Source organism: Oryza sativa, chromosome 1 (genome assembly GCF_034140825.1).
Source record: "Oryza sativa Japonica Group chromosome 1, ASM3414082v1".
Lineage (NCBI taxonomy): Eukaryota > Viridiplantae > Streptophyta > Magnoliopsida > Poales > Poaceae > Oryza > Oryza sativa.
In genome coordinates, this window is record NC_089035.1 from 26,348,048 (window position 1) to 26,367,400 (window position 19,353).

Genomic DNA, 19,353 nt, shown 5'->3' on the forward strand with positions numbered 1-19,353 from the left:
TCATCAGAACTAGCTCCGTGCTGTATCTGTTCATCTGGACCATTGCAATCGGTTACGTCTACTGGGCATCGTAGTCGTACCCGATAAGCCACGTATCCGGCCTATACGATGCAAGTCCTATTTTGAATACGTATGCACAGCAGTAGTCTGTAGATCACACTGTACGGTAGTCACCCTCCGTCCCAAAAAAACCCAATCCTGGGTTTGAATCTGGACATACACTATGTCCAGATTCAAACCTAGGATTGAGTTTTTTTACGTCCGTATACTAGACATACTGGGCGTCGGGGCCGGCCTGGAGCTGGAAGCCGAGACGAACTGTATTTTGGCATCGCGGCCGGATCGGAGCGGGAAGCCGACCCCGAACACTAGTAGGCCGCTACCTCTACCACCAATAAAACCACACGCCCGGAGAGCCGCATAGCCACACACATCGATCGATCCAAGTCTCGACACAAGCCCAACGCCCACGACATCGAAGCAAAGCCCCGCGGTTTACGTGCTTCTCCAGCTTCCGGCAGCCGTCGTAAACCTTCCACAAGCAAGCCGAATCCGTCGAGATGCAGATCTTCGTGAAGACCCTGACGGGGAAGACCATCACGCTGGAGGTGGAGAGCAGCGACACGATCCAGAACGTCAAGGCGAAGGTGCAGGACAAGGAGGGGATCCCGCCGGACCAGCAGCGGCTCATCTTCGCCGGCAAGCAGCTGGAGGACGGGCGCACGCTGGCCGACTACAACATCCAGAAGGAGTCGACGCTGCACCTGGTGCTCCGCCTCCGCGGCGGCCTGAACGTCAAGGTGAGGACGCTCACCGGCAAGGAGATCGACATCGACATCGAGATGACGGACACGGTGGACAGGATCAAGGAGCGCGTCGAGGAGAGGGAGGGCATCCCGCCCGTGCAGCAGAGGCTCATCTACGGCGGGAAGCAGCTTGCCGACGACAAGACGGCGCACGACTACAAGATCGAGGCTGGCTCCGTCCTCCACCTCGTCCTCGCTCTCCGAGGCGGGAACTTCTGAGCGCGCTCCAACTAGTAGATGGAGGCATCGAGTTACTCTAGACTCTAGCTAGGGCTTTAGGTTATTTTTGGAACAATATAAGCTAATAGTATTTTTTTTGGTAAGAAGTTTCTTTGCATTATCGATCTACAGAGATTTTATGAAGTTTCTTTTGTGGAGTAATAATTTTAGTTGAGACGTTTTTTTTTTTGCCGATTCAAAATTAATAAATACTGATCAGTCTCAAATCTCAATTATATTATTTATAAATTACCTATTTAAAAAAAATAAAGTTGACCCTCTTTTCGTCATCCCTACACCGATATACTCTTACCTTCTATAGGCATACCATGGTCCATGGTGCTCTTACCTCCCGACCTCCACAACATATGTACAGATCATGGTTGTCTGTTTCCAATCGCTTCGTCCCTTGTCATCATGCATCACTGTTCATGGGCATAGCACTTCAGCGTCGATTGAGAAGGATCTGCCACTGAAAATATAATGGCTAATTCACGAATCTATTTATGAGTCACAGTAAACGGAGCCACTTACTCCTTTAGAGCAAGGTCAATAATACAACCCATTGTTGGCTTAAAAAATAATCATGTCATCTATAATAAATGTTGTAGCTAATGTATGACAATAGGAAATACTGTAATACAAATATTTTATCTTTATAGGACCCACCATCTTTCCATGTCTCTTCCTCTCTCCTTCCTCTCACCTCTTCTCTTCCGATGGGGATTGGATGCAGTGGACAATGACGGCGGCAGCGCCTACGGTGAACGAGCTGCGGCGAAAGAACGCGGCGTGGCGCCTGTGGTGGGCGGCCGCCGTGGATGAGGGCCGAGGTGGACATAGGCGGCCGGGGTGGACGAGGGCCGCAACGGCGGCAGAAGAGGGCGACGGCAACTCGGCAAGGGTCTAAAAGGGCGGCGGCCATGGCGGATGTAGGTGGCGGCGGCTATGGCGGACGAGGGCGGTGACCCAGTGAAGCACGACGAAGATGACGATCATGGTGGACAAGGACGGTGGCGGCGGTGGTGACAGACGAGGGTGGCGACCCAGTGGAGTGCGATGGCGGGCATGGTGGACTAGGCCAGCTGCGGCGACGACGATGGACGAGGACGGCGACTCAGTGGAGTGTAACGGCGGCCATGGTGGTGACGGACGAGGCCGCTGGCAGCCGCAACGACGAACAAGGACGGCGACTCAGTGGAGTGCAACGGCTGCGGTGACGGACAAGGCTGCTGATGGTGGCGGCGCTGGCAATGACGACGGACGAGGGCGGCGACCCGGTGAAGCGCGAGACGACGACGGCAATGGAGAGCGATGGCAACGGTGGTGGACACAGTCAACAGCGTACCGGACGCAGATGGCGAACCCATCGCTCCTGGTGGTCCCCGCGACCTCGGGCCGAGCGTGCAGCCGGACGGCTAAGGGCAAGTACTATAAGAGCAAGTATAATAGAAGGCTATAAGAAGGTTGAATACATGCTGAGATGGATAAGAGAGGAGAGGAGAGAGAGAGAGGGAAAGCGGGTGGTAGGCTTATAGCCGACTTAGGCACATGAACTAAGAAAATATGTGAGAGTCGATACAGGTGGACCATATATTAATAGTTAAGAGCTAACCACTATATGAGTTGGCTGAGAGGTAGCCTGTAAAGATCTATTCAGTAAGCAGCTGGCTATATTATTAGCCTTGCTCTAATGCTCCATGTGTTGCCCCCTAAAAGTGCCACATTGGATTGAGTGATGAGGTAGAGGAGAGAAGTGATGAGAGAGATGATGAGACACCCTTAAACCAAGAGGCAACCTCCACACAAACTTCAAGAAGAATGTGAGAGTATTAGAAATATTGGTATTTGTGTATTAGAGGTGATATATTGTATGGTTTGTCTCATAGTTAGTGAGTGAATAATATAGATAAATTTAAATGTGGTAGTCACATCTATCATAGCACTTGCCCTAATTAGTCACCGGCTTCTCCTCTCTCTCCTTTAGCTTAAAAAAAAATCCTACGTGGACCACCATGAGGCTACCCGCGTCATCTTGGCTGGAACAGTGGAAAGCCGCGCCTCAATGCGGAGCTCGTCTAGGTCCAGCCACAGCGCAAGCAGCGAGGACTACCCTTTCGATCGATTCCTCTTTTCAAGAAGCATATGAGTGACAATGTCGGTTAACTGATGAGTTCATCCTTGTGCTTGTGAAAGATGCATACAAATTTGCAAAGCATATACGAACGTCAAGTTGCGTGTCATCGAGGGTGAAAATAACTACTACCGAGTGACCAGACAAATAAATCAACATATGTAGAACGTACTCTCTCCAACCACAAGAAAGACCTATTTCATATTTTACTGTTTTTTCAAATAAGTTATTGTTATTTACAGTGTCTATACATCCAAGACTTAAATGGTGGATAGGTAAATTAAATGTTTAATGAGAACCTAATTAATCATCTTAATATTTATTAGTTGCATGCGTACGTATACTTGTTGATCTTTGTTATATGCAAAATGAATTAATTTCTCCTAGTTTTGGTGATAAAAAGTATTCCCTCCGTTCCACTCATTAATGCACACACACATTTTAAGATTAAACTCTTTAAATATTTGATCAATTAATAGTTTATTATAAATTAAATTTTATTTGATGAAAATATTATCATTGTATTATCACTTAAATTTAGTTTCATATATTATGATTTTTTTTTTGCTACAAATATTATAGTCTATGAGAAATTTAAAGTCAAAGATTATTCTTAAAGATTATGCCAAGTTTGACCACGTCTTAATGAGTGGGACGGAGGGAGTAATAGGTCTAATTTTTATGGAAGGTGAGAGTAATGAGTGAGACGGAGGGAGTAATAGGTCTAATTTTTATGGAAGGTGAGAGTACTATTATAAGGATCGGATCTATTTTGCCCATAAAACCAACGTAAAAATTCTAAACCTAGTAAAAAATAATGGTTACATAGATTTTCGTCGATGAAAGTTTAGTAATAGATATGTCACTCCTTTTAGGCTGATGTTCGGATTTTTTTTTTATTTTCAATTAAGCTGTGATTAACCATTGTCGACTTAATTGCAAATTCTGTAGTAAATTGTTTGTAGTTTGTTTCTATAAGCAAAGGCCAAAATAAATTACATTTTCTTAAAAAACTGGGTCAGACGGTCAAATCTAATAACTTTTTTCCTTGTTTTATTACATTGACAAAATTCATTTTCATTCTGATGTAGCTCAATTGATACCTACCCGAGTTTAAATTTTAGATTTGATATGTGTGCTCATATTTACAACTATTTATTCTTTTAGTGGTAGGCGACATGTTCGTCGACAGTGAGGTGTCCATGGTGACTTTGTCTATCTTAAAATATATTGGTCTAATCTTTCGAAGGTGCTTATAGAGGTAGAGTATATGTGTATGTATTAATAGAAATGAATGTACACGCATTGTGAGTGTTAACATGTTTTTTGTAAAAAAAATTCGATCCGGCGGTCGGCCCCAATCATGCTAGCCAACCTCAACCGGGACTCCGGCCGGAGAGAGAGCAGTGGCGTCAGCACCAAACTTCGTTGGCCATGGTAGCTGCCTGCCTTGGCCCTTGGTGCGTCCGAGCCAGCCTGTGTTGTTTGTGCGGGCTGGTTCCGGACCTTCCGGTACGGTTTACTCCGGGCAATACGTATCGGACAACGATGTTCTGCCCCTGCTGGTATCGGAAAATGAAGCCGATTCGAACGCGACCCAAGCCCGCCGATCGCACGATAAAACGGCACGATGAGAGCTGCAACTGCAATGCTTATCGATCCCCAAGGCTTCACCACGCAAACCAACGTCCACGAGAGAAGCAAACGAAGCAAACTACCTCGCCGTCGCCGCGCGGTCTTCTCTTGTCCCAGTTTTCCGGCCGTCGCACAGCAAATCGCCGCAGGCATCGATCACCAGCTGAGACGACCGTCAACGAAGAAAGATGCAGATATTCGTGAAGACCCTGAACGGGAGGACCATCACGCTCGTGGTCGACAGCTGCGACTCGGTCGAGAACGTCAAGGCGAGGATCCACGACAGGGAGGGCGTCCCGCCGCACCAGCAGCGGCTCATCTTCGCCGGCAAGCAGCTGGAGGACGGCCGCACGCTGGCCGACTACAACATCCAGAAGGAGTCGACGCTGCACCTCGTGCTCCGCCTCCGCCGCGGCATGAACGACATCAAGGTTAAGATGCTCACTGGCAAGGAGATTGACGTGGACATCGAGCCGACGGACACTATGGGCAGGATCAAGGAGCGCATCGATGAGAGGGAGGGCAGGCTCGTCTACGGCGGGAAGCAACTTGCCGACGATAAGACAGTGCACGAGTACGATATCGAGGCCGGATCCGTGCTCCTCCACGATCGTCCTTGCTCTCAGGGGCTAGAGATGACTCGTTAGAGCCCGCGGGTTTCATGATATGATATTGTTGCAATTCGATTTTTTTTTAACATTGCTCATTTAAGTATATTATTTTGCCGGTTTTTAATAGCCCTGCTTAGGAGGGAGTATTGACAACAATTGTTGATATACTGCAGCAATGCATTTTTCTATAATGTTGTGAAACTTGGCTTTGAATATGCACTAGTATATATAGCATCTGATTGGGCTTGATATTGACTTATAGAACCGGAAATTGTTGGTACTTGACCCATAACCTAAAGTCAGTTATTCTCTCCATCCTAAAATATAACTTCTGTTATTTAAAAGTTATTGTAAAATATATCAATTTTATCACCCATATTCTCTTCTCAACTACTGCCTCTACTTTCATAATTCTTGATGTTTTATACAATGACAGTCTTCAAAATATATCTTTGACTATATTTTTCTATTATAATATGTACAATAAATAAATATATTTTTATTTTTATTACTTTATAAGATAAATCTATATATGTTGTTCTAGTGCCTTTAAACTAATATTTTAAAAGTTACTGAAAGGCAAAGTTATAAAAAATTTGATTTCAACCTTATCCAAAACATTAAGAATAATAAAACCAATAAGAGTAATTACAAACTTACACTATTTAATTTCTCTACCTACTTTCTATTCTCAACCAATCATAACCTTTGTCACATTTAATTTGCCTACGTTCATCATCAACCGTATGCACCATTCATACATTTTGCTGGTCTGTAGCTACTATTGATCTATGCGTTTCTATAAATGAAAGATCATTTTTTATAATAATATCTAAATCAGTTCGAACCATTGCATAGTAGTCATACCTGACCAGCCGTGTTCTCCGGCACCGTAGTCGTATGAACGTACAGAATGATGAGCCCTATTGGACAAAGAGAAGCAGGATAGTCTCATCCAGAAAAAAAATTGGTGGAGACCGGGTGTAAACCGGTTCCCGTGCAGCCCCGACCCCGATGATTGCCGCGTGGACAACCGTAGAATCGAACGTCTCACTATGTATGGCTCCAGGCGCAGCGCAAACAGGACGGAGGAGCCGACTCGCTCGATGGCTCCGGGCCCATCGGCTCACCGCCTCACCGGCTCACATCGCATCATCGACATCTCTTCTCAGCAGCAGCCACTGCCGCCGACGCAGCCTATCTCATCCGTCGTCTGCATGGCGGGGCGGCGATAGCGAGTGGCCGCGCCCCCACAACCCATCCCTCTCGTCGACCGCAACGTTAACGACGAGTTCGCCCTGTTTGCCGGCGGCTAGCGCAGAGATGTACTCCATCTTCCCGTGGGCAGTAGCTGCTATCTCTTGATCGAGCTCACGGGCTTCTTTCTTACCATGGTGCAGGATTGATTTGATTAGTTAGTTTGATCTGGGCTTCTGCATTCAAACTTTAATATAGTTGTTAATTGCTACATTTCAATGTATGTAGTCTGAACGTTTGCAGATTCTAATTAGATTTGATAAAGTACTAATATTCATTTTGGTCCTTTACCATTTAGATTTGATACATACTGAAGATTTTGGAGATTTAAGCATTTCATTTCTTCATGGTCACTTGGTCAGTGCATATATTTCAGTAAAAGAGTGTCAAGTTCAGTTGAACAAATTAACATGTATATCATACGGTTTTCCGGCCATAGTAAATGGCAGATCGACTTTTGTTTTTTTTCTGGGGAGATCGACTTTTGTTTAACAACAGTGCTTTACTAACATTATCTACTACCTTTCTGTCTCTGAACAAATTTGCTCCAAATTCACGCTACATTTCTTGGGCTTCATCTATATGAATTGAGAATCTGCATCTATATCCGAAATTTTGACAATCTAACCCTTTTAGAAAACTTATTTGAAGAGTAAACCATGCCAAAAACTTATTTTAAAAATGAACCGTGACCTCGTCATCATTGGGATTGGCACTGAGATCAAAAACGCGGAGCCATTGGCAGGTGCGATAGGGGTCAGCGCCATGCATTTTGGCGCTGACCCCATATATATGTTACATGCAAAACATGGCTAATACTGTTATGAACCGAAGTATAGCACAACGGTGAATGTGTCCACTGTCAGGCAGAAGACTAGGGTTCGATCCCTACGTCCTGCTTTTTTTTTGTTTCTTTTCGTGTGATTAAAGCAAGCAAAAAAATGAGCAATGAGGGGTCGAACCTGGGATCATAGGAAGTTAAACCACCAAGGCACATCATAGAAAGTGACAAGAATTAACACAAACCCACTTTATCACTACATAAGGGGTCAGCGCCAAAACCCATGGCTGATCCCATCCAACCCTCCATAGTGCCCCGCCAAGGTGTGCTTAGCGTCATGATCGTTGGCGTTTAATCGTTAACCTCAGCGTCAATGACGCTGAGGTCACGGTTTATTTTTGAAATAAGTTTTTGACACGGTTTACTTTTCAAATAAATTTTCTAAAAGAGTTAAATTATCAAAATTTCGGCATCTATATACCTAATACTGATAGTGCCACTAACATTTTCTGATGGCGTAATGTGCAGTTCAAGAAAATGAGTGACAAGACCGATGTGTACAACCTCCGCGTCATCACCCTCAACCTCAATCTCCTTACCGGTAATTAAATTTCTTGCCGAAAGACCAACCATGCATGGAGTTGCCGCAGTGGGTGTCGGCGATTGTGAGCCGGTTGCCCTCGTCATCACCGCCGAGTGGACGATGTCCGAGAGAGGGAGCGATGGTGGACGAGAGACAGTAGATGAGAGAGACGCCGCTGGCCGACGGTGGCGGCGGCGGCTGCTGCGGACGAATGAGGCCGATACGAGAGGGATATGAGCCCACGACCCGACGGGCCCGGGAGCCGAGTCGAGCGAGGCTCCTATGCCATATTTGCGCTGGGCCTGAAGCCGCAACGAACTAGACGTCCGATTCTGAGATTGTCCATGCGGCAATCATCGGGGTCGGGGCTGCACGGGAGCCGATTTACAGAATTATACCCGGTCTCCACCAAATTTTTTTTCGTCTCATCCTGGCACGCCGGCCAGCTTCAAATAATGCATGTACTCCTACCGTGTGAGAGTGGACTCAGTGTTTTTCTCGTATCCGCAATGACAGAACTTTTACGCCCTTTCGACATCAAAATCGTACCGTACCCGACTGGGATGCACTTCGTCGCTTACAATACAAGAATCACACTAGTCCTGAGTTAGATCGGGCTGCATCTTTTCGGCACATCGTATAATCGTACCCGACAAAGCCGTGTACTCCGGCATCGTAGTCGTAGAAACGTACACGATGACGAGTCCCATTCCGAGAACTACTACATGATCTCAAGGAAAAATCCCAACCGGCAACAGTACGTCTTTTGTATCTTCAGAGTCCAGATACAGGCCCGAGTTGGATAATCCGCCGAACCGGAGATGGAGCCCAACGCGAACGCTGGGCGTCGCGGCCGTATCGGAACTGGAAACCAACCCGAACGGCGAAAGCTTGCCTCTACCACCAATAAAAACCACAGGACCGGAGCCGCATAACACAACACCAGTCCTACATCGATCGATTCAAGTCTCGACGCAAAGCCAATACGCCCACAGCATCGAAGCAAAGCCCCGCGGTTTTGTCGTACGTCGTAAATCTTCCACAAACCAGCAGCCGAATCCGTCGTCGATCGACGTCCGTCGAGACACGAAGATGCAGATCGTCGTGGAGACCCAGATGGGGAAGCTCATCACGCTCGAGGTGGAGAGCAGCGACACGATCTGTCAAGGAGAAGGTCCAGGAGAAGGAGGGCATCCCGATCCCGCCGGACCAGCAGCTGCTCTTCTTCGACCACAAGTTGCTGGAGAACGGCTGCACGGTGGCTGGCTACAACATCCAGGACGGCTCGACGCTGAGCCTCTATCTCCGCCTCCTTCCAGGCAGCATGAACATCAAGGTGAAGCCTCTCAGCGGCAAAGGTGTTTGGCCTGGGCATCGAGCCGACGGACACCGGGGCCATGATCAGGGCGCGCATCGAGGAGGAGGACAGGCAAATAGGGCAGCTCATCTACAAAGGGGTGCTGGTCACCGACGACAAGGCGGCCCACGAGTACAATATCGAGGCCGGATCCGTGCTCCACCTCACACTTAATCTCAGGGCCTAGGGATGGTTCGCATGAACTCTCATTGGAGCCTGGGAGTTTCATGAAATAAATATTATCGCATTTCAATTTTCTTTGTAATAGTACTGATTTACTGATTTTTTTTAATAGTCCTGCTTCGAATAGAGTGTTGGCAACAATTCTTGAAATATTGCGGCACTGCATTTTCATGTACTGTTGCAAAAATTGCCCCTGGAATATGCACTAGTCATCTTAGCGTGTGTTTGGTTTCGGGACTAGGTGGGATGGGATGAAACCATTTCTGATTTTGGGGTTGGGATGATTCCATTTACGTGTTTGGTTTGTAGGATGGGACAATCCTAATTTTTTGTTTGGTTGAAGGGATGAGCTAGAGATGGGATGGGCGCCGTTTGCTATCACCGTCAGCGAGAAAGAGGAGAGCGAGCGGAGGTGCGACGATGGCTGGCGGCGAGGAGGAGCGGCGCAATATTGCGAGCAGGCGGACGAACAGAGGAGGAGCACGGACGGGCGAGCAGGGGTGCGGTTGGAGGAGCAGGCCGGCGGCGAGCAGGCAAAGGACGCGGATCCACCTCCACCGCCCTCCCCACCACTAGATCCGCCGTCGCCGTCGCTGAGCCCCCCGCGGTCGCCGTCGCTAAGCCCCCGCCGGTCGCCATCGTCCAGTCCCCCGCGGTCACCGAGCCGAGCCACCCCACGGCCACGGTCGCCGTCGCCGAGTCAAGCCCCTCGCGGTCGCCGTCGCCGAGCCTCCACGGTCGCCGTCGTCGAGCCCCCCGCGGTCGCCGAGCCGAGCCCCCGTGGCCGCGGTCGTCGTCGCCGAGCCCGTCGGCCGCCATCGCTAAGCCCCCGCCGGTCGCCGTCGTCCAGCCCCCCGCGGTCGCCGTCGCCGAGCCGAGCCCCCCGCGGTCGCCGTCGTCGAGCCCCCGCGGTCGCCGAGCCGAGCCCCCGCAGCCGCGGTCGCCGTCGCCGTCGCCGAGCCCGCCGGTGTTTACCGCTGCTCCTGAGGGCGAGTAGGGCGAGCGCGCGGGCTGGCCTCAAGCTTGAGCGGGTCATGCCGTTCGCTCGTCCCAACTAGGACGAGTTCGTCCGCCAGAATTTGCCGGATCGGTTGGTCCCGGATCTGAGAGGAATATTCCTCTCCAGGGACCATCTCATCCCACTCACCCCTCAACCAAACAACCTCAAAAGTGGGTTCGTCCCATCCCATCCCATTCCATCCTTGCAACCAAATGCATCTACATGGCCCAGGGCCTGAAACCAACTGATCTCTTCGTCCCAGAATTTAATAACTTATAGCATTTAAAAGTTATCTTAAGATATAAACAATTTATCCACATACATTTTTCCATTTAATTTCGTGTGTAACCTTCTTAATGCCCATATCCTACCCAAAACTTATATTTTGGGATGGTACATGAAGTGGTCTGATACAAATCAGGAGCAGAATCCAGTTGCATCATAGTAATAAATTGCTTTTCCATTTTTCACTTCATGGTATTGGCCATATTACTAAGGTCTACACTAGTTCTACAGTCAAGGTAAAGTTACAAGAATTACTTGTCAGTAACTAAAAGTAATATCAGCGCAACATCGCAAAAAGAAAAGGTACTAAACATGTCGCTCGCAAACTACAACTTACTGAAAAGATCCTCCATGTGTTAACTGTGAACTGTAACCAAAAACACCTTTACATGATTAATTGAGCCATATCCATGCTACCTGAACCACCATCTCATGCCAGCATTTATCGGGTCATGAAGAAAAGGAGTGTAGCGATGGATATAGGGATTAACTGTACGGCCAATTTTAAGCCAGATAGCTCTGTGATAACCGGCAGTGAAAGGAGAGTGATACATGAGCTTCAGTAACTGCAATAGCGGGTAAACAGAGTGAGATAGTGATTTGCTAGAAATTTTCTGTGACTATAACATTAATAAATAATAAATTTTCTCTACAACCCGACAAGCATTCATTTAAATGCAGGGGCGCGGTTTGCGGTTTACAACTGAGAGCAGAAGTAACTAAAATTGCCCAAATTATCTTTTAAATGCAAATATTGCATACACTTAATTGGTAATTTTGTTCAGCCATGGGAGCACCTTTTCCCTTGGCTGGCATCCTGAGATTATTGAAATATAGCTATCCGCATTTGGACGAGCTCGTCACCAGCATTTTAGCCAGCATGTGCAGTGCAAAATTAAGCGTCATTTGGTACTTATTCTGTTTGATGTACAACTAAACAAGCACTTGTTTATAGTGGATAAGATGATATCCACGCAAGAAAAATAAAAGTATATTATACTAGATATAAAAAGAACACTCCAAATTCCTAATTGTGATGACAAATGATATCATAGAAAAACCTGAAAGATAAGTCTTGTTGCAGCATTGTAGTCAACAAAAAAAAAGAGAAATATGTCATTTGGAGAAATTAATCAGTGTTTATGTAAAAAACTAACCTGCCAGTACATGAACGTTTGCATAGGATTGCGTTGTCGCCTACACAACAGAAGTAAAAAGTAATAAGAGATTAAGATGAATGGTTAATGGGAATGGGGGAATTAAAACTGAAGGGTAGGACTCTACTGACGAGAACAGAGACAAAATCAAAAGAAATCCCAACAAAATCTCCGCATTTGAACTCAGGAATTTGACTGCAGTTGTGTTTGTCTCAACCCATGTGCAAGGTTTCTCCAGATATGTCCTACAAATTCACAATGCGTTCAAATGTTATAACACATTTACCAGTATGTTCGGCAGGCAAAGTATTGCAGGGTTGTTTTGTTTTTTATCAACTTATTGCCATGCAGATTTCCTGCACATAAAGTATTTATGTTTTTTTGTTTATATGGTAGTTAGAGTCATATTAGGATAGGATTGGTTTGTATGGTTCCTTCCTTATCTGTAATCATTCCTTATCTCCTCACTATGTACTCCTATATATACCTAGCCCTCCGAGGCTCAATATAGAATGTCCAATATTCGTAGTATATCTTCCCTTCTTCCTATACTATTCAACATTTATGACAGTTTCCTGCACATATTGATTTACAACTGATGGACTAGGGCATGTACAGCCATATTGTTTTCTTCATTGCATTGTGATGGTTTTACAGGTATTGCACACCCAGAGAGATGAAGTAGTAAAAGCCATGTAATCAAAATGTTTAGTCAATATAGCAGCATAAACCAAGAATGGGAAGATAATGCCTCAACTGCCTTATCCTAAATATGTGAATGATAGCACAACAGCATATGCATAGAAGGCAAGACAAACATACTCTTCATCGATTTTGTGCTTATAATCTGTTGAGTTCATTTACCTGTATAGAGAGGAATTAGTAAAATGGCGCCGTAGAAATCTGGCCACATGTTCAAGTGCCCAGCAAATCACTGGTACCAAAACAACTGTCAAAAAATATTATCGTGTCAAGTACTAGGAAAGGTGTTTAGGTGGAAATATGAAGAATACATTATGTCAGTAAACAAGCCATGCTTACGCTTCAAGTGCAGTTTAGACATGACAAACATAAGACAGTACATGAATGGTATAAAATCCTTTGACGAAGCTACATGGTGAAAGATCTGAGCAGCATGCATGTTTCCTGCTCTTGGTAGCTGAACAAAAGGAAAAATGGTAAAAGTTGTGCAAGGTATCTAAGAAGGGAAGAATAAAACAGATGACATGTTACTAACCCGATAAAAAGCAAACAAAGCATAGCCTGTGGTGCAGGTTGTGCCGAGAAGTGACAAACGATATCCCTTATATTGCAGTTGTCGTGGTGTCAGTGGAAGGATTCCAATCAATGCAACAATAAGAACCTATAAAAAACAGAGGAAACAAATGTGTTGTGTGTGTGATAAAGATAATCTGACAATCAGCTAAAGTAATTTAAACATGTTAACTAAAAGCTGTGTAAATTTGTGCTCATGATTAATACATGGAAGCTAAAACAAGGCATACAAATTAATCCCCAAACTAAAGTTGAAATTTTGTACTGGCGAGCACTTAAAAAGTATACTAAATATTGTTCCTATGGAACTAAAGAGCAAATAATCATTAAGGAGGGAAATAAATAAATGGCTACACCAATCTCATCTGGTATTCTGATATAATATATGCTCATCAGTCTATTATGTGATAATATATCTAATGAATTCTGAACATTAACTCACTTGTGAAGAATTCTAAAACTGACCTTTTTTAGGCCAATGAGGGTGCCCTAGAAAAAAGTATTCTTATATAGACACCAATGGGATTTTGAGACAAGAGCGTGATCTTCAGCATTGAATTGATTTCAGAGAATAGAAAATTATGTGCAATGCAATAATTGCTGAAAGTTCTAGTTGTTGTGCTTAATCCATTTACCCAAGCAGTAACAGAAAAATGCAATGACCGCTGATCCAACTGCAGTGCAATTCTGCTTCTTGCGGGTCCAGCAGAATTCGTGCCTGCAAAATCCATGAAGGATAAATTGGAAGATAAGAAAGGGAATAATAATGTATGTAGTGCAGTCATGTAGAGAGAATGAGAGATCATATAAGAAAATGATATGCTGCTTACCATCTGAATCAGGAGATGTTGCATTATCACTGGCTGGTGTAGATTCTCTATCTGACGATGCTGGTGGCTGTGAAGAACTGGTTGAGGACATACCTCAAGAACAAAATCAGGATCCTACACCCTAAGTCAATCAAGAAAGAGCCTAAGTTCATATCCAACCATGTTCACATATCCAAATACAAATAGATACACAGAAAATATAAAGCTATACATCAAGTCATTTAACAATCGCATTATAAAAGGCAGCTTCTGTAAACAACAAACAAACTCAACGGTTCAATGGAAAACGGTGTACATAGAAAACAGTATAGTAATTTCATGTCAGAGTTTTTCTTCCAAAACGAGGAGTTCACACATTGTTTTAAAGCCCGAAAGACAAACAAGACAATTTCTTGATAGCTATAAATTATTTGACCCAGCTCACTGTTTACGATTCAAATATGTTACTCTGTTCCTTTCTTCCGCATTGCATTTTTTTCATATATATAGGGAACCTTCTAACTTTAACAATGCAAGGAAACAGACACAACCTATTGTGCTGAAAAGTCTGTAAAATGAGCATTACTAAGGCCTGTAGATATCAAATATCCCACTCTGTTGCTGAAATGCTTGCTTTCCCAAAACGACCACTGACCTCATTACAGAAGGGATCGCACGCAGAATGTGACATCTTTCAGATCACTACAGAACGGGCAAATAGTTTCAACAATGCACAGCAAGGATGTACCAACTTCTGCTCTTCTATGTGTGGAGTTAATCAAATAGGTGGACCAACTAGGAACTTGAGGCATTAAACATCCTAAACAGAGCCAAAACCAATTTTGAGAATCTCAAATGGATGGAATACATAACATCTGAAACATTCACCAGCAATTTTCGTTGCAGACAAACTCGACGCTACAGGTAAGCTCTGAAACATATCCACAGAGAGGCCAGAACACAGGCGATTACTTCTGCGAAAGGAAAAGAGAGCTTCAATCCTTCAACCTCCCCATCCTCGAGGTGGCTAATTCAGCAGAACAGAGCCCATCGCCTCTTTCGTTAAAAGCTCAAACCGGCAAAAAGCAGAGACTCTTGAGCCTCACAAACCAGGCGCTTTCAGAAATCAGGTTCAAAACCCTCGATCCTATACACACGCTCAAGATCCCCCCTCAAGCATAATCATCCCCATCTCTCCCGCATAAAAAAAAAGCGAAAACTTTGTTCATGGCCAGGCTGATGTGGCAAGCGCACCAGGAAGAGGTTGCCGCCGCGCGCAATGCGGGGGAGCCAAATCAGATTTGGGGATTAGCAAAGTCAACAAATGAGGCACACTTGAGAAGGGAGAGAGACAGACAAGCGGCAGCGGGGCGGCGGCAAGACCTAACCTTTGTAAAATAATCCTCGTCTTGGACTGTTGGAACGGAGCCAATCGCCTGCTCCGACACGCCGCAGAGGGAGGGGAGAGCTCTTCTCTTCTCTTCTCTTCCCTTCTCCTCCTCGAATCTAAACTTGGCGGACTCCGAAGCAAAGGCGCAGGCACGGAGGCAGAGGGAGAAGACTGACTCCCCTGTCTCCCTTCTCCTTTTCTTCTTCTTCTTTTTTTTTACTCCTCTCCCTCTCTCTGATTTTTTTTTTCCTTCCTCTTCTCTTCTTGGTGATGCAGGAGAGGCCATTGATTATTCGTTGTGACGCCCACACGGCACGACAGCAACCACAGCAGCGACGGGGAGGGGAGGGCCCCGCGATTAACGACGCACAGTTGAGGGGTGAGGCTGCAAAACGGGCCGCGGGCTCCAAGATTCCCCTTTTCTTTCTTTTTATCTGTTTTTTCTTTTCCGCGGCTGAGAAAAAAAAGGAGGGGGAGAATTCGAGTGGGGGATGATCAGATCAGGGAGAGCGAAAGCAACCGCGGCGGATCTCGAGGTATGCGAGAGCATGGGCTATGGCGACGACGCAGCCGGCCGGTGGCGCCGTCTGAGCTCGAAAATTTATTTAAGCGGTGAAAAATTAATGCTGGTGATGACATTAAAAATGCGTACGGCGAAGCGGAGGTAGGAGGAGCTGCGTTGGAGGTGGGCGCTCGGGACGTACGGCGGGGTGGGAGGGAGGGCGAGGTGAGGCGGCACGGCGGAGCTAGCGCGGTTACGCCGCCCACCGCGGTCGCGGTCGTGGTCGTGCGCCGCGGCTGGTGACGACGATGGCGCCTCCGCGCCTATCCTGCTGCAGCCTGCAAGTGCAACAAAGCATTTTTTGGGGCTGTTTGGTAGTCCCTCTGTCCCTAAACCGCTGATATTTTTCTATCGTTCATCTTGTTAAAAACTTTGTGAAATATGTAAATCTATATAACTGTTAATTTTTTTAATCATTCGTCTTATTAAAAAACTTTTATGAAATATGTAAAACTATAAGTATATTTAACAATGAATCAAATGATAGGAAAAAATTAATAATTATTTAAAATTTTTTAATAAAACGAACGATCAAATATATTAAAAAAATCAACGGTATCATATATTTAGAGATATTTAGGGACATATGGAGTAATTTGTTGGCTTCCAAAGATGGATTCACCTGGCCGGAGACCAATCTGAGACCCTGTTTAGATGGGACTAAAACTTTTAAGTTTCTATCATATCGGATGTTTGGACACTAATTATAAATATTAAATGTAGACTATTAATAAAAAACCCATGCATAATCTTAGACTAATTCGCGAGATGAATCTATTGAGCCTAATTAATTAATGATTAGCCTATGTGATGCTACATTAAACATTATCTAATTATGGATTAATTAAGCTTGAAAAACTTGTCTCGCGAATTAGCTTTTATTTATGTAATTAGTTTTGTAAGTAGTCTATATTTAATACACTAAATTAGTATCAAAATATAGGAACTAAAGTTAATTCCCTGATCCAAACACCACCTGAAGCAACCACCAAACCTGCATGATACGCGCTCTTCTGCTCGCCTGGGCTGGTGCCATGGAGCGGACCCACGGTCGCCTGAGCTCCAGGCGACGAAAGCAATCGCATCTAATCCAAACATGATTAATGTGTTAATCCCCCGAGCAAAACAAGAAACGAGCTATTAGGGCATTTCTAATCCAATGACTATGATGGTGTCCATAGCATTAAATAAGCTGCCACTTAGGATAAAAAATGATGTGGCAAGTGAATAAATGAGGAAAGAGAGGGAAACCATATCTTGCATGAGACATGGTTTATACACAACATCCAAAACGTCATGAGAGATAAGTATCATTAAATTGAAGTATGTAATAGTAGTGTTTGCATTGGAAGAGTAGTGTCTAGTACTAGTTTCTTAATGATGTGGAGTTTATGGAAACTATGGCTAGTGTCTTGGGTTGGGAATGCCCTTAGCAAGTAACTGGAGTACTTGAAGAGATATATTTGTTCTCCTGTATAACCCGGTTCCCGGTACTTCGAAGTACGTTTACCCACGTGAATACGTGATGACTGATGACCTACCATCAATGCACTAAGAGCAAGGTCAATAGTGCAGCTGGCAGCTAGCTCCAAAATTTTGTCATATTAAGTAGAGCTAACTTAAAAGCCAACTCATACAACAAGCTAGCTATAAGTTAGCTATAAGATGTCTTGGTGGTACACCACAAATACACACAACATGATTTCAGTAAGGTATTTGTGAAACTAAAAACTTTATTTGTGAAAGAAGTGCATCATTATTCAGTGGACAAAAGAGCACATATGTTCCTGAAACAAAACAGATACATCATTCAGTTTGTTCCTTTGTAATTAGTTGTTGTATTCACTTATCTTGCCGGATTAGTCCAACAGGCAAGTCAATCCAAGCAAGAATATTCAGCAAATATGTCTATGTATGTTGTATGTATACGAAAGTTGATCGATACTAATCAACTTGAGAATCCACATTACATAATAGCAGCAGCAACCTCACATATGAGCACCAATGCGACCACCAGTCAGATCAGCGGATGAGCCAGGAGCAGATGAGCGGAAGTGGAGGAAGAACAGGAGGCGTCGCCGGCGATTTCGCATGCACAGACGGAGGGGATTTTGCACGTAGGGGTGGAAGAGGGAGAGGAACACCAAGTATCGCCGGCGATTTCACGCCCAAGGCTGGAGGTGATTTCGCGCGTAGGTGCGGAAGAGGAAGAGGAACGTGAGCGTCGACGCCGATTTGGGCAGTTGGATGAGATGCGATGAGAGCTGGAGGATGGGATCAGGCGGGTTCCTTGTGGGGCCCATATAACGCGTTTTTAATCGCCTTCACGGGCTGCATGCAGGCTATACGGCGTGGGAGGCTGCGCTACCGCCCGACGCTAGATTAAGCGCTCGCTCGTTTCTCTCGCTTCAATTCTTCCCCCTTAATATAGGATTAAGGTGGTGTGAGAAATTTTGGAGCCAACCTAATTAACTTATTGTACCTGCTCTAAGACCCTATTTCTTTCAGTTTGGGATTATATAATCCAGATTATTAAGAGTAAATTGAAAGAAACAGACAATTTATTGAAGTAGTTTTTTATAATCCGAAGCCAGCTTTTTATAATTTGATAAGCTCATTTAGGTGAGCTTTTTCCAGATTATTGGATGAAAAATTACCCACCATGCCACCCACTCCCTCTTTAGACTTGCAAACCCAATAATCTAGGAAAGAAACAAACTAACCGCTTATTCTACTACAGATTATAACAATCTAGCTTATAGTAATCTGACTCAATAATCTAGATTATAATAATCCCAAACTGAAAGAAACATGGCCTAAGAGCCTGTTTGGAAAGTTTATGTTTTGAGAAATAGCTGGGAATCTAGAAAAATTAAGTTTTTCAGCTTCTAACTTCTAACTTCTAGTTTATTTTCTGGATTCTATAAATAATTTAACCAAAAGCTGGTATGCTTAGAAGAGCATTTGATTCTGAGAGAAGCTGCAGCAACTAGAAGCTCCAACAAATTAGCCCTAAGTGGCGGAACCAAAAATTTTTTTTGAGCCCAGATAAACTTCAATGTAACTAATATTTACTGTACAAATTTCATAACAATTCACAAATCAATATTAAAATTAAATGGAGTTTTCACTGGCAAACCTGTGAAGCTGCCTATACTAGCCGGGAGCCACTGGTGACATTTAATGTAATCTATCCTCAGGCTATGATCAATAACCAAATATAATAGTAGAGCCAGCTATTAGTTATAATTTTGTATTAGAGCTGATATGTATAATAGATGAGCTATAAAATTGTCTCTATTTTTTTCT

At 44.6% G+C, this 19,353-nt stretch overlaps 1 protein-coding gene and 1 pseudogene across 5 annotated transcripts; one reads left to right on the forward strand and one right to left on the reverse strand.

The window, feature by feature from the left end:
* The first annotated feature begins 518 nt into the window (after positions 1–518).
* On the forward strand, positions 519–11,385 carry LOC4326556 (polyubiquitin 4-like; annotated as a pseudogene).
* On the reverse strand, positions 11,006–18,327 carry LOC4326558 (uncharacterized). 5 transcript variants are annotated; one of them, XM_066311777.1, is made up of 10 exons: positions 18,032–18,327; positions 16,187–17,129; positions 14,114–14,234; positions 13,919–14,001; positions 13,246–13,371; positions 13,050–13,167; positions 12,873–12,957; positions 12,140–12,253; positions 12,009–12,048; positions 11,006–11,417 (listed from the first exon to the last, which is right to left on the reverse strand). In XM_066311777.1, exons 3-10 carry the CDS (start codon positions 14,202–14,204, stop codon positions 11,265–11,267), a joined length of 810 nt encoding a protein of 269 aa, XP_066167874.1. In that variant the 5' UTR covers positions 14,205–14,234; positions 16,187–17,129; positions 18,032–18,327; the 3' UTR covers positions 11,006–11,264. The 5 variants fall into 5 exon arrangements, with proteins under 5 accessions (XP_066167874.1, XP_066167882.1, XP_015614372.1 ...); XM_066311785.1 differs by lacking the exon at positions 18,032–18,327 and having other exon boundaries at positions 16,135–16,357; XM_015758886.3 differs by lacking the exons at positions 16,187–17,129; positions 18,032–18,327 and adding an exon at positions 15,481–15,813.
* Positions 18,328–19,353: the final 1,026 nt, after the last annotated feature.

Bases quoted from the DNA above. Each gene is read 5' to 3' on its own strand.
- LOC4326558 (XM_066311777.1), bottom strand. From the start codon at position 14,204: ATGTCCTCAACCAGTTCTTCACAGCCACCAGCATCGTCAGATAGAGAA. The intron at 14,002-14,113 runs GTAAGCAGCATA...TGGATTTTGCAG, and splicing joins AACATCTCCTGATTCAGATG to GCACGAATTCTGCTGGACCC. The intron at 13,372-13,918 runs GTAAATGGATTA...TGTTTTTTATAG, and splicing joins ATTTTTCTGTTACTGCTTGG to GTTCTTATTGTTGCATTGAT.